General features: G+C 38.8%; 1 protein-coding gene across 3 annotated transcripts in view; it reads left to right on the top strand.

The window, feature by feature from the left end:
* Positions 1-1,581: 1,581 nt before the first annotated feature.
* Positions 1,582-13,954, top strand: part of WDR27 (WD repeat domain 27) — a 54,351-nt gene continuing 41,978 nt past the window's right edge. For 2 of the 3 annotated variants that reach the window (XM_027904201.1, XM_027904199.1), the window contains exons 1-11: positions 1,582-1,899; positions 2,743-2,884; positions 4,273-4,397; positions 4,866-4,979; positions 6,022-6,073; positions 7,163-7,236; positions 7,975-8,089; positions 9,233-9,365; positions 11,655-11,758; positions 12,199-12,266; positions 13,200-13,333. In XM_027904201.1, the coding sequence (XP_027760002.1) occupies positions 1,717-1,899; positions 2,743-2,884; positions 4,273-4,397; positions 4,866-4,979; positions 6,022-6,073; positions 7,163-7,236; positions 7,975-8,089; positions 9,233-9,365; positions 11,655-11,758; positions 12,199-12,266; positions 13,200-13,333 (1,244 nt within the window). In that variant the 5' untranslated portion in view covers positions 1,582-1,716. The remainder of the gene's footprint in view (positions 1,900-2,742; positions 2,885-4,272; positions 4,398-4,865; positions 4,980-6,021; positions 6,074-7,162; positions 7,237-7,974; positions 8,090-9,232; positions 9,366-11,654; positions 11,759-12,198; positions 12,267-13,199; positions 13,334-13,954) is intronic. The other variant, XM_027904200.1, reaches the window with a different exon arrangement.

The raw sequence follows: 13,954 nt of genomic DNA on the forward strand, positions 1-13,954 counted from the left end.
AAACAGTTCTAATTAAATCAGGTTGCTCAGGACCGTGTCCATCTGACTCCTGGTCAACTCCAGGGATAGAGACTCTTCAGGAAACTTGTTCTGATATTCAACCACCATCATGGTATTAAAAAAAAAATTGCTGACATCCAACTGGATTTTCACAGGTTCCAGCTTATCACTGAGTTCCTCTGAGAAAAGTCTATCTCTGTCTTGCCTGTATCCTACAATTTTGAAGTTATAGGCAACAATAAGGTCTCAGCTGCCTTTTTTTTCAGGCTGAAGAGGCCTAGTTCTCTGAGGCTCTCTGTGCACATCACCTTCTCCAGCCCCTGACCCTCTTTCTTGCCCCCTACTAGAATTGCTCTATTGTGTCAATATCTTTCTTTTACAAAAACAACAACAACAACAACAAACAAACAAACAAAACAAAACAAAAAAAACACACAAAAAACCACCACAAAACTGGACACAGCTCTGCAGATGTGTCCTACCAGGTTTCAAACAGAGGGGGAAAAGCACTCCCAGGACCTGCTGGCTACTCTCTATTACTAACACAGCCCAGGATGCTTCATGTGCTGTTATGAGCTGGTCTGTGCTGTGCCCTCTGCATCACAGAAGCACTGAAAGGATTTGGTTGGAAAGGACCTTTAACAATAACTTAGTCCAACCCCCCTGCTGTGGGCAGGGACACCTTCTAGTATATCAAGTTGGTCAAAGCTTCATCCAGCCTGGCCTTGAACACTTCCAGTGGCAGGGTATTCACAGCTTCTCTGGGAAGCCTGTTCCAGTGCCTCATCATCTGTGCTGTAAAAAGTTTGCTCCTTACATGCAATCCAAATCTATCCTCTCTTAGTGTAATGCCATTGCCCCTTGTCCTGACACTACAGGCCTTGGTAAAAAGTTTCTCTCTGTCTTTCTGTATATATTTGGAGACTGCTTCAAGGTGCCCCTGGAACCTTCTCTTTTCCAGGACAAAAAGGTTCCACCTGAATACGAGGAAGAACTCCTTCGCTGTGCGAGTAACCATGCACTGGAACAGATTGCCCAGAGAGGTTGTGGAGTCTTCCTTGCTGGAGATATTCAAGAACCACCTGGACACAATTCTGTGCCATGTGCTCTAGGATGACCTTGCTTGAGCAGGGAGGTTGGACCAGATTGACCCACAGTGATGCCTTCTAACCTGACGCATTGATTCTGTTAAAACCCCACCTCTCTCATCCAGGAGATGTGCTGGCATCCGTCCTTAAAGACCGCCTCAAAAGGTCTCAAGAGCCTGTCTCATGCTGGACGCAGTGCTCCAGCTGGGGTCCAGCTAGAGCGGAGTCGAGCGGGCAATCTCTTCCCCGGGCTTGCCGGCCACGCCGCTCTCTGTGCAGCCCAGGGCACGGCTGCGGAGAACCTGGGGAGCGAGGGTGCAGCCCCGGGCGGCAGTCGCCGGCCACGGGGCCCGTTGCCAAGGCGAGGGGCCTGCCGGTGCCGCCGCGGGCCCCCCCCGCGCTCCGCGGCCAGCGGGGGCTGTCCCGCCCGGCCACCCGTCGGCGGCGCCGCTGCCCTGGTGACGGGCCGCGCCGGGCGCGGCGGGAGGCGGCGGGGCCCGGCCGGGCGGGGCTCTCCGGCTCCCCGCGGGAGGGTCCTCCGCCCCGGGCCGTGCGAACCTCGGCCCCCGCGGGCAGGGCGCAGCCGGAGGGGAGAAGCCGGCCCCGGTGGTCCGTTCCCAACCGCAGGATGGAAAGCGCCGAGGCCCGTTGTTCCGCTGGAGGAAGCTGCGATCCCGACGTTGTCTGCGAAAAGCACCTGTTTAAAGCCAAACTGCCCGAGCCCCTTGCTCAGCTGGCGTGCAGTCACCACCACTGCGCTTTCCCTGTGAATGGCAATGAGTTATGCGTCTGGAACACAGCCACTGCTCAGGTAAAGCCAGAATATATCCCTGCAAAGGCTGCTACTTTAAACCAAGGCTTATAAGGGAGGTATAAATAAAATATTTGAAGGTAATGTAGAAGGGTCAGGCTTCACTTTAATGCTAGAACGATACTAGCACTTGTGAGCTTTGTTAGTGTGATAAGAATAATATAAACTGTTGTGGTGGGTTAATGTGGCTGGCAGCTAAGCCATCATGCAGTGTCCTGCTCCTTCCTAGCAGGGTGGGGAGAGCATGGGATAGGCAAAAACGAGGAAAAGGTCACAGGTCGAGTTAGTTTAATGAATGAAGACAAAGAAAGAAGCCATACAAAGGCAGTCATTTACCACCCCCTATAAGCAGACCAATCCCAGTACAGGCTTCAAGCAAAAGCCAGCTTAGAAGACAGTCTACCAGGCCCTCAATATCATCTTCATGGAATACCCCAGTTTTGTTGCTGAGCACAACATCATAGGGTAGGGAATATACCTTTGCTGGTTCAGAAAAGTTGTCCTGGCTGTGTCACCTTCAAGCCTCTTGTGCATCTCAGCCTATTATTTAGAAGAGGAAACTGAGAAAAAGTGGCAAGAAAGAGAAGGCCTTCATGCTGTGAAAGCAGTGTTTGGCAACAGCTGTTTTTGTCACAAAATCCGAACCACTGTGATACCATGAAAAAATTTATTTCCATCCCAGACAAGCCCAGTACAGATACATTGTAGTTAAGTGATTTTGAAACAATACATAAAAACTATTGTTTTGTTGATTGCATGTACATTATCCATTTGTGGTTTTGTGTTGTTCATAATCTTTGTTTGAAGTGATTCATTTAACTCTTCTTTATCTACATTTGTCAGTCATTATTTTTGTCAGGGCATCATTACTCAATTTCTGCGTTGTCATTTGGAAGTAACATCAATCCATCTCTTGTCTGCTCTGCCTCTCATGAACGTGTGATAGTGTGGAATCTTGATGAATGTATACAGAAGGTGCAAGAAGGTAGAGTGTTATTTATATAATATATATCCTTAAGAGTGGCTGAAGAATCGCAGTTAGAAGGGACCCACAAGGATCACTGAGTCCAGGTCTTAAGTGAAAGGCCTGTATAGGGATCAAACCCACAACTTTGGGGTTGTGAACCGCTCTAACCAGTGGAGCTAATCTCAGGGTCTCTATATAACATATATGTAAAAGGAAGTGATACAAAGGGAATCATTCACTACCAATCACTCAGACCAATACCCAGCCAGACTGAGCAGTGGCCACCTCAGAAGACCAACCCCAACATCTGCTTTTCTCCCACTGTTCCTTATGTAACAAGATTGTTATTGCCGAGAAGCCCGCCTCAGCCACTCAGATCAGCAGCCCAAACAGCCGTATTGGTGCTTTGTTTCTCTGTTCCCCTTCTCTCTCTGCGATGCCGTGCTGGGCCTTGGGGCCGCGGGGGGCTGCAGGAGGGCGGTGGCAGCGTCGTCCCCTCCGGGGCGGCCCCGGGAGCTGACCGAGGTGCTGGGAGGGAACAAGCGCCTGCCATCGACCGCCGGGTAAACGCAGGGAAGCACTGCAAAGGCAGGGACGGTCTGCCACTGCGGAGCAAAATGGACTGAAAGAAAAGGAATCATAGCAGCACTGCATAATTAAACATGCAATGCCAAAGTAACTAACTGATACCTTTTCTGGAATATCTGTGGAACTAGTGTTTTGCATCCCGCCTTTTGTGGTGCTGCCTCTCCTGTCTCTGGAACACTGTTGTCACATGTGTGTGAACAATGCAAGTATCTGATTTGGGAGGAAAGTGTATGAGTGAAAGAGAATTATGGTGACATAACACACAGAAAGCAGGAGTTTTAGTATCCTGACCACCATCCAGGTTTGGAGCCTCAACCAATGGAGTTAGATTCTAGAGAGCAGTTCTAACCACTCTTCAAGCTTAAATAGAATGGAAAGTAAAGAAATAATGAAATAGGAGAAAAAAAGTATCAAGAAGTATTTTTCAAAGCCCTGTCTTACTGGGCTTCAGTCAGGATGGATTTCTTACATCCGAAATTAATGTGGCTCTGCTGGGTTCCATGGGCACATCACCCTACTCCAAAAAGCCTGTCTGTGGCAATCCTCAATGGAAGCATGATTTAATGGGAATTTTTAATATCTCAAAGAGTACCAGATCATGTCTAGACAACAAGGCAGATAGAGGAATTCTGATGGTGCATAGTTCTGTGCTTTCCAATAGCCTGGTGTAATTAAACAGTCTGTTGTTCTGTACATCTTCCTGACAGAAACTGGGACAGCTTCTGTGGTTAAATAAATGATATGCAAAGTTTCTAAAAATCTCACTGCACCAGAGTTTTATATTTCATTGAGTCTCATTAACAATACAATTGCTACAGGGTTTACACCTCGTGGAATTGTTATAGGAACTCTTTTGGGAATGGTGCTTCATGTAAGATTTAGCCCAGATGATCAACAAGTGGCAGTATGTGCTGGAAATCGGATCTACATGTTAAGTGCAAAGGTGAGATACCATTTTGTGTAGCTATGGTACTGGTCTTTCTTTAACTAATTCACTTTCAAATAAAATCATGATACAGAAATGTTAGTATAATTAAACAAAAGTGTTCATTTTCTCTCATAAAATAAGTATGAACTGATGATTTATAATGTATCACATACCAGATAGAAGACTAGATTAAAAAAGCTGAAGTGAAACAATATCTCAATAAATCAGAAGAAGGAAACATTCTTAAGTCATCTGAAAAATTATTCCTGTATCATTCATTCTGAAGAACCAAATGTAATGTGTTGTGTCTTTGCCAGCAGGATGATATACAGGGCTGCAGTTTCCATAAGAAAAATGTTATTGAGTTATACTTTGAAAACAAATCTGACAATGTTTAGCAACAGTTACTATTAAAACATTTACTTAATAGTCAGTTTTAGTTTGAAATCTAATGTGTTTTTGTTTCTGACTGACTAATCACAGAATGAAGCTATAATAGCTAAATTGGATGGCCACCTGGCTCCAGTGACTGCTGCTGAGTTTTGCACATGGGAGAAAAGCATGCTCATATCAGTGTCAGAAGACAGAACCTTTAAGGCAAGGAAACTGTAGAGATAAACTTTAAAAAGGATAATTTAGTGAAGTAATTTTTTCCTCCTTGAAATATTTTGTGAGGATGAAGCAAAAAACATCTTTGACTTTATAGAGAGAAGGACATTGTTCTTAGAGATGTTTGGGAAACTATTGTAAAAATAATTTCTCTTTTTTAAAAGAACAGTGTAGATTTTGTATATTCAAAACTTTCCACGTGAATTGTTAACTTTGTTGATTATTATAATCTGGCACATAGAAATAAAATAAAGTATTTTGGTTAGTTTGATTGTAGCTGAAATGTTTCATGTATGCTGAACTGAATGAAAACATTTTACTTTGAGTCTGCTACCATTGATTTGAATTTTCCCTTTTGGGAATATTGGCTTGGGTTATTGTATGCAATGGCTGGTTTATTGCATATTGGTAGGATTTTTGCCAGACAACATTTTATATGATGGCACCATGGATTGCTGCTGCTGTGCATGATGACAATTTAAGGCAACTTAGACAGTAAGGGGAAACAAGAAGCATGAGTGAACCCAGATGTATTTTCTAGGAGATACTGGGATAGAAACCTTGATTAGATACAGTTTAATCTACTACTGATCGTCCTCAATATGATTCTAAATGTAGCCCAACATTTTGTTCTACAAGTTAAAATAAATCTCAAAGGTTGTGGGTCCCTCTCTCCCCTCCCCTTTCCCCTTTCTTTCCTCTTTTTTTTCTTTTCTGGTTCATTAATGTATGTCTTTTCATTAATCTAACTAAAATCACTAAGACATAAACCTAAGCAAAAATTATAACAAGTACTTCTAATTATTTCGTGTGTCCATATCATGTGAGTTTCACCTTTTTTGCCATGGGTGCTTATCAATTAAACAAAGCCCTTTGTGTTTGGAAACAAGTGCTGAAAAAAAAAATCCTTGCCTAAGGACATCACTTACAATGGCTGCATTTCTGTTTTCACCACGTGATGGTCGTTAAAGGTTGTGTTTTCCTTAGGACCTAAGTAGGTACCTATCTATGTCTTTTTTTTTATTCAAAGGTGTGGGACTATTCTACCAGCCAATTAATGTATCAGTCAGGAATAATAACAGGTAAGTTTTCTATTTTTATATATATTTGTTCATAGCAAAAACCTCTTTTCTCCAAAGAGTAGTCTATCATTATTGGAGAAGTTTTTAGTTGATTTAGTGAAAATAATTCTAGAACAGTAGGTAGCAATAAATATATTATCCTTTAAAGCCAACAGTAATGTATGTTCTGTTAAAATGTACTTCCTGGTGGATAGTTTTAGTGTAGTTTCATAAACAACTCTTTTTGTACAGCAGATGCATGTAACGTGCCACTTACTGAGATACACAAATAGAGGTCTCTTGTTTTGTAGGCAGAATTCCACTATTTGAGTATTGTGTTCTTGCTTTTCTTCAAGTTTTGTGCATGACATGAAAAGACATACTACACCAGATGTAGGTGTACTAGCAGCTAACTAGTCTACTAATGTCTGCAGCTAATTGCATATATTGACTTTAAAGATGAAAGCTATTTTTGTGGAAAGGCAAGAGCAAAAGGAGAAAAGGAGGGCAAGCATTGTCTCCCATGTAGCAGAGACCCTTCCTTCAAAGCACTTTTCCTACAGGAACCTTACAGTTTTCAACCGGACCTGCTCGGAACTTCCCTTTGGTTGTTCCTGCTTGTGGTGCTGGTAGTGGTGACTGCAGCACTCTTTGGGGGCATGAGTTGCATGGAGCTGGTTGTTAAGCTTTGTGCATAACGTTTTGTTGAATGACCTCATGTAAACTAAAAACTAAAAACACATGTTAGGAAAGGAGAGAGAGAAGTAGTGAATCCCCCCATTTGCCTGTGGCAATTGTTTCGCTTGAAAACCTGCCATAAGCACAATGTCAGTGTTTGCAGGTGCAAGACCATGAAAACAACTGCATGGGTGCAACAGGGGAAATCTACTGACACGGGGGCTCTGAAAACCGTGCCACAGCAGCTTGGGTAAAAGGCAGTGGAAAGCCCTTAGCAGCACAAAGACTAAGGCACACAAGTTACTGTGCAACTGTAAGAACTGCAGTAAGGGTTTTTTCCCCCTATCTTTATGAATAGGAGGTATTAAATTTTGACTCATGTGTTTTAGTTAAATGTATTTCAATTAAATACCTTTTTTTTTTTTTTTTAAGCAGCATTTCCTTTGCTAAGTCTGCTCGTTGATGAAGAAAACAAACAACTTATCACTGGATGTGCTGAGGGACAGGTAAGAATTGCCCACTAAACTTAGTCTCTATGTCAAAACAGTCAACTATTATTAATGTCTCTTTTTATAAAAAAGCTTCACAAACTTCATATGAGTTTTGAAGTGTTGCAGCAGTTTTATTTTAGCAATCATAATTCAATGCTTTGAGCGTAAACCATATATGGTAAATAAGACTTCTATTACAAAACAAACTTTTTCCTGAAAACCAGGAAAGTTTTTAAGATCACAATCAGTGATTATGTAAGAAGAGTATGCTAAGAGGCTGTAAATATACCTGTTTTAAAAGAAAAAAAGGTGAAAAATAGGACTAGTATTTCAGCGTGTTGGAATTCTAATAAAAATATGTTAACTGTGAATGTGTATTTCACTTCTTCTTTAATCTTAGATATATGTTTTTATTAGTTTTTTCAGCTCTTCGCTATTACTTTTCAGGCAGTTCTTAAGAACATTAAAGATTTAACTATACCTTTGTCCTAAAAAGGGAAAGGTATAAATGTCATTCATCTACGTGACACAGTGAGCAATGACGTGCAGGTTACCTGTAACTTTTAATTGTGGGAAATACTTTATGAGAAGTTTTTTTTCGAAGACATAAACATGTGGGAATTTGATGTGCAGTTCAAAGAAGTTCATTAGTTACATCAAAAGTTTTAAATACTGGATCTTGAGTTTGTATTAATGTAAGCTTTATATTTAGTGTCAAAGGGTTATTGCAATTGCTTTTTCTTTTTCTTGCAGCTTTGGATCTTCAGTTTAATCAGTGATCATAATTATCGTTGTGTAACACATATCAACCTAAAGAAAGAGCAAGAGAAATTCTGTAATAAAGTGTGGAAATCTGGAAAAGAAATAGGTAGCACAGTGCTTCTAGAATGCTGTTTAGTAGTTAGTGGCTACTGAGTGTGTGCTTTTTATACCCTATAAGATTTTAATGTAAGTGATAAGAGTTATGAGTCTCAGACTATGGTATGGAATTCTTACTGAAGCTGATACGTAGTTGGGTATCGACCTATCTGGAAAGAATTACACATGCATGTCTGTCTTAAAATCTTGGCCAATACATTTGCTTATAAAATGTTACATGATGTGCACTAGTAAGTAATTTGTGTTTTACTGAATTCATTGCCCAAAACTTCTGTGAGAACAGAACAGGTGCCTCTAAATTAATCCCTTGTCTAAATGGAATACCATTTCTCAATTACCTTTGAAGTTTCTAGGAATCTCTTTATGTTTTTACTTTTTAAAAATTTTTTCTGTATCCATACCAGTCCCTCAATGATACCATATTTCTCTGGCTGTGGTATTTCTAGTGGTATATAACACAGAGTACTTCTGAGTCTTTAAAGACTTCACTGGTACCCTCAGCGGGGTGATTCCTTGATACCAAACTGATTTGACAGTTCCCTTGTTCTGTCCATAATCCTAAGGTCCTAACCTAAGGAGGAAGACTGCTAAATTTCTTGTTATTATTTAAAATATATGGATGTCACTGATATGTTTGAAAGAGAGTGATGTAGTAGCTGTGCCTAATGCTGAATTTGATGCTAATAGTCATTAGTGGTGAATGCACATTCATGCTGGGTTGGAGACTCCTTGGGAAGATGATACTGAGGTGAATTTTCACCTTGGTTTTGGATTGCATTGTAACTTTAGTGTCAAGGGAATGTTCAGGCTAAGTGGATCCCCAGCATATTTAAGGTTATATGGCTTTCAGTGTCACTTTTTGAGATGAAAACACCTAAATTCTGCAAAGTCCATAAGTAGGCTCTTTGGATTTTATCTCTAGGTATTTGAAACAAGACATTTGAAAAAAGCACATAAGAATCAGGAAAGCAATTTCAAAAGGGCTAGGATGTATCCATCTTTTGAAATAGAAGTTTCTTGAGTGTGGTCTTAGTTCCTGCTACTTTACTGCTTTCAATTCTCTCTGAAATCTTGTCTGTTTCCCTTATTTCATTGTCTTTTGATAGCTAGTATTGTTGATTGTCTTTCTTAGGTGAAGGGCAAAATAACTCCAAGGTTTGCAAAACAGACAACATGAGACCAGAAGGATCAGTGGAAACATCATTGCCTATCCTCTTAATTGAACATTGTGACTTTTTAGTATCCTTCCATAATGAAGAAAACATGTAAGTCCTTTAAAATACCACCTAATATTTGTCTTGAATTCATTCCTAGGAGTTTCCAGTGGTTCTTGGATTGTTTTCACTGCATCTTACTCTTTTTTAAAAATGCAGTATAAAAAGGAAATAATGTTTTGAGTGATCTGCAAGTTTTGGTGGCCTACTCTTAGGAATATACACCAAGTTAAAACTGGTTGCTATTCTGAAAAATAATTTTATAAAAATGTCATTGGGAATATCCATTTTAACACCTATTGATACCAGCTGATCAGGGATGATGAGTTAAAAAGTATTTAAGAAACAAAATTTATTTAGAGTTTGCTTTCCTGAAGAAATAAACCTTATGCTGCCACTGTGTGCTTCTGTCAGTTTGCATGTCTTATTTAACAGCTTGGATTTTTTGTTATTTGTAATTGTCATTTGGATAAATTTCTCAGTCACATCACGTTTTAGGAAACTTTTGTCCTGACCTTTGCCCTCTGGTGGGTTTTACAGATGTAGCTGATTAAACTCTGGTTAGATACATAAACAACTTCTGGTAAACAAAGAAGAAAAATATCCAGCAGTCCTGGATAATTTTGGTTGTCTTTATGTAAGATTTAAGTAATTATTAACTATTATTTTCATGAAATAATTTTCAGAAATACTACCATTGAGAGGAAAGAAGTAATTTTTAAGATGCACATCTCAGACATACTTCAATGGAATGGAATAACACTTTAAGGCCAGATGATGAATTATTACAACCAGTCCTATTGCTTGTTTAATATCATTCTCAAATTATCAAAATTTTGTCTGCATCAAAACTATAGGTTTTATTTGAACTATAGCACATCTTTAAAGATTACTGTTTTTCTGGTGATAAAGAATCCACTATGTCCCAAGTTAAGTTATTCCAGGAACTGACTCATTGCATTTTACTTCTAATCTGAGATACCCTCTTTTTGTGTGTAGTTATTGGCTTTTAGTATGTTTTTTATTCTTATGGTACAGGGTCAGCCACTATCAAGTTCCCTTCTTGGATAGCAAGTTATAGCTCATGAACAAGTTACCTCTACACTTCTGGATGGAATAGTTTGTACCTTGTATAAGGCATGTTTTGTGTAACATTTTTAGCATTTGCTTTTGCTCTTTTTTTCTGAAATTCAGTCTCATTTCTTTTTCAATCTCCTTTTGGGACATGGTTGCCTGAAATGGATCCACAGTAAGAGGTTATTAGTAATAATTTTCTGAATTGAAATAACATCACTTTCCAATACCCATCTGTTACTGCCTCACACTGTATATCTATGAACTATTTGTTCTTTCAGCGATCACATTGCAGTTGAATGTTTTGTTCTGCTTATAAACTGTCTGTTGAGGTAGTCTTAAACTTTTTGACTGTATGTGCTTGGGTTTTTCCATGTTTGTTTTGTTTTTAAATAAAAAAACGTGTTAAAACACTGTGGTTAATATTTCCATACCAAGTTTCAGTTTTATGTTTTTTAATACCCTTACTTTAACTCTTGTGGTCTGACTTTACAAATAAAACTAGTAAGTCTACTCATTCCTATCTGAAAAATTTATTAAGATGTTGATGTCAATTTTTATATATTCTGGCATCCAAACATTTTTAGTTCTTTGAGAACGACGACTTTTATTTATGCTTGATAACATTTTTCTTCTGTGAGAGTGTTGACTGAAATTGTAACTAGTTGATTTAGTCTATGGCGATTCCAAAAGCTGGATTTCATTACCTAACTGCAGTACTGCTGCCACTAAGCACAGGCCAAGACAGACATTCCAGGTTTAGCTGGTTTTTTTTTCATCTTAGTTTGTGCTGACTTTTATACTTTAATTATGTACAAACATACCTTGAATTTCACTGTTTTTTGGGTGTTCATGTGGAAGTGGTGGAAGTAAGACTATGTGCGGATTTGCCTCATGGTTTGAATTTACTACTTGTGTATACACTGCTTTTACAGCATCTCCCAGCTTTTACAAACCACAGTAATTTTTGAAGAAAAGTATTTCCTATGTTGTTTTAGACTTACCATAAGCACTTAATATAAAATCAAGGGTTGTGTTCTGTTCTTGGTTTTCAAAAATTCACCAATTTAGTTTGAAAGTTTTTACTTTGAGCTACAGATTTAAAAAAATATGCTGTAAATTAAAAATCTGTATTTTAGTGTGGTTTATTATTGTTGTACTGGGACTGGGTAACAAGTATTAAAAAACCCAGTTGCTGTGTGTTGTGTGGCAATAAGAAAAGCTTCTCTATGCTACTCAGAGATATTTTTCTTCTTTTTTTAATAGGTATTCTGCCCTTAATACTAGCTATTTTTGGATAGGAACCTCTACTGGCTTGTTAATAATAAATTTGGCAAACTTTGAATTAGAAGCTTTTTTATCTTACAAAGGTATGTTCTGTGAGATATTTGATTACACTATAATGTGATTGCTTTCGTTATCTGGAATAAATGGTATAAGAATTAGTTTGTGAAATAGAAGAATACAGTTGAAACTGTTTCTTAAAAAATGTCTTTCTTCCAATTAATTTTTATATGGTTTCCTGGCCCTGATGGCTTTTCTTAAGAGACATGTTGGCACTAGATTTGTATAGTGGCTAGCAATTAATTTTTATTCAATTTTGCAGTTCATGAGTGTTAAATACAAGGAATGTTATTCTACTCCTACTTAATAATGTGAGGTTAAGCTAGAAGGATATACTCTGAAGACAGTAGATTAGGGTCATGTCAAATTAGTATGAGTAATTTTTTTTTTTTCTGTCTCGGAGATGTTAGTTTTTTCTACTGAAATGCAAATATAATTTTATAGCACTGTGTTCTCATTGGTAAAGATTACAGTGACCTCAGCATTCGGTTTGCCAGATCCTGTGCATTGACAAAGAAGACAGTCAATGGAAAGGTGAGTGTACAGTAAGCATTGATTTAATGAATGTTTATACTTCCAGTATTTTCAGTAAATAGTAATTATGTGGGTTATTTGGAGATTAATGTGTACATTTGTTTTACTTGGTGTTGGTTACACAGTAATTTCTTTGGAGAAGGTTGGTTCTACTGTATGAAATCTACTAGTTTAAATAGCTGGGTAGTTTTAAAGCTCTCACAGCTTGTATATAGTCTATAGGGATTAATAAGGAAGAGGTGTATTTTTATAGTGTTTGATGTGTATCTTGAATGTCAAGAATGACCACTGGGGAAGCAGAGGCAAGCTTTTAGGGGAAAAAAGATGTAAGCAGTGCTATACCTTGTTTCTCAAACAGATATTAAGATGAACTACTTCTGAATCCTTCCAAGAAGTCTGTAAAAACTATTTGAGTTGTGGAAAGTTATTAAAAGTGATTTAAGGAACTGGAAGGAATTCTGATCAGTATACTCTATTTTTGATATTGCAGGTTTCCTACAGAACTGAGTTTAATCTAGGCCTATCTATATAGTTAACATAGCAGTGTCTTGCTTTAGAGAAGGATTTTCTTTTAAATTCAGCTTTTAGCATATTCTGTTCATGTTGCTTATTTCACAATCTTTCTTGCATGTGTACTTCTTTTTTCACAACTGTTACTGCAGAAATATCTCCAGTGTAGAAGCTGTTGGAATTCCTCTCTCTGTTATGTATTGATGACTGTAAAGACAGTTATTTAAGCAACATAAGCATAGTTTTGAAGGACAGCAATATTAACCACTCTTTACTGCTTAATACTCTTCAGGACCAAATCCATGGATATTTTTGACTAATTTTCATAAATGACAGAAAGTGATTTTCCATTTTAAATGCTTTGTTGTTGGAGCTTCAATTAGGAAGTAAACAGAGTGTTATTTTATGGTATAATTGCTGTAGGTTTTGTGCTTGATCACCTCGATGTTCGAAGATAGGATTGCTGTGTTGGAAGTTAACCTTGCTGCATTGGTGAGAACTCAGCACAATGTTTTTCTCCCATGTGGAAATGAGAACAGTCTATCAGTTATTGCCAGGTACAGAATAATTCAATGTTTTTTTTTTCTCTGTGTTGGATTGTGCATTTGTTTATCTGGCAAATAAAGTGCATCATGTGGTATTGTACAGTGCTATTTGTTGACATGGTTTTATTTTACTTCTTTTCCTGTCATGCTTTAGTTGTATAGAGTGTGAGAAATCAGAGAATCACAAAATGGTTCAGTTTGGAAGGCATCTCTGCAGGTCACCTTGTCCAACTACCCTGTTCAAACAGATCCACTTGGAGTCAGTTGCCCAGCACCACATCCAAACAACTTTTGAATGTCTCCGGGGAGGGAGACACCACAGGCTCTCTGGGCAGCCTGTGCCAGTGCTCACTCGCCTCACAGTACAAAAGTGTTTCCTGCTGTTCAGACAGAACCTCCTGTGCCTTTTTTGTGCCTCTTGTCCTGTCACTGAGCACTGGACTCTGCCTTACAGCCATCTACTGCTGCTGCCAGGGTTGTTCCTCCTCTGGTGCAGGGCTTTGCATCTCACCTTGTTGAACTTCACAAGGTCAACCCATTTCTCTAGACAATAAATGTCTCTCTGGATGGCAGCACAATTTTCTGCTCTTAAAGACACTCCTCTCAGTTTTGTGTCATCAGAAAACATGGTGA

Source organism: Empidonax traillii, unplaced genomic scaffold (assembly GCF_003031625.1).
Source record: "Empidonax traillii isolate 1590-97213 ecotype Southwest subspecies unplaced genomic scaffold, ASM303162v1 scaffold1020:size208104, whole genome shotgun sequence".
Taxonomy (NCBI): domain Eukaryota; kingdom Metazoa; phylum Chordata; class Aves; order Passeriformes; family Tyrannidae; genus Empidonax; species Empidonax traillii.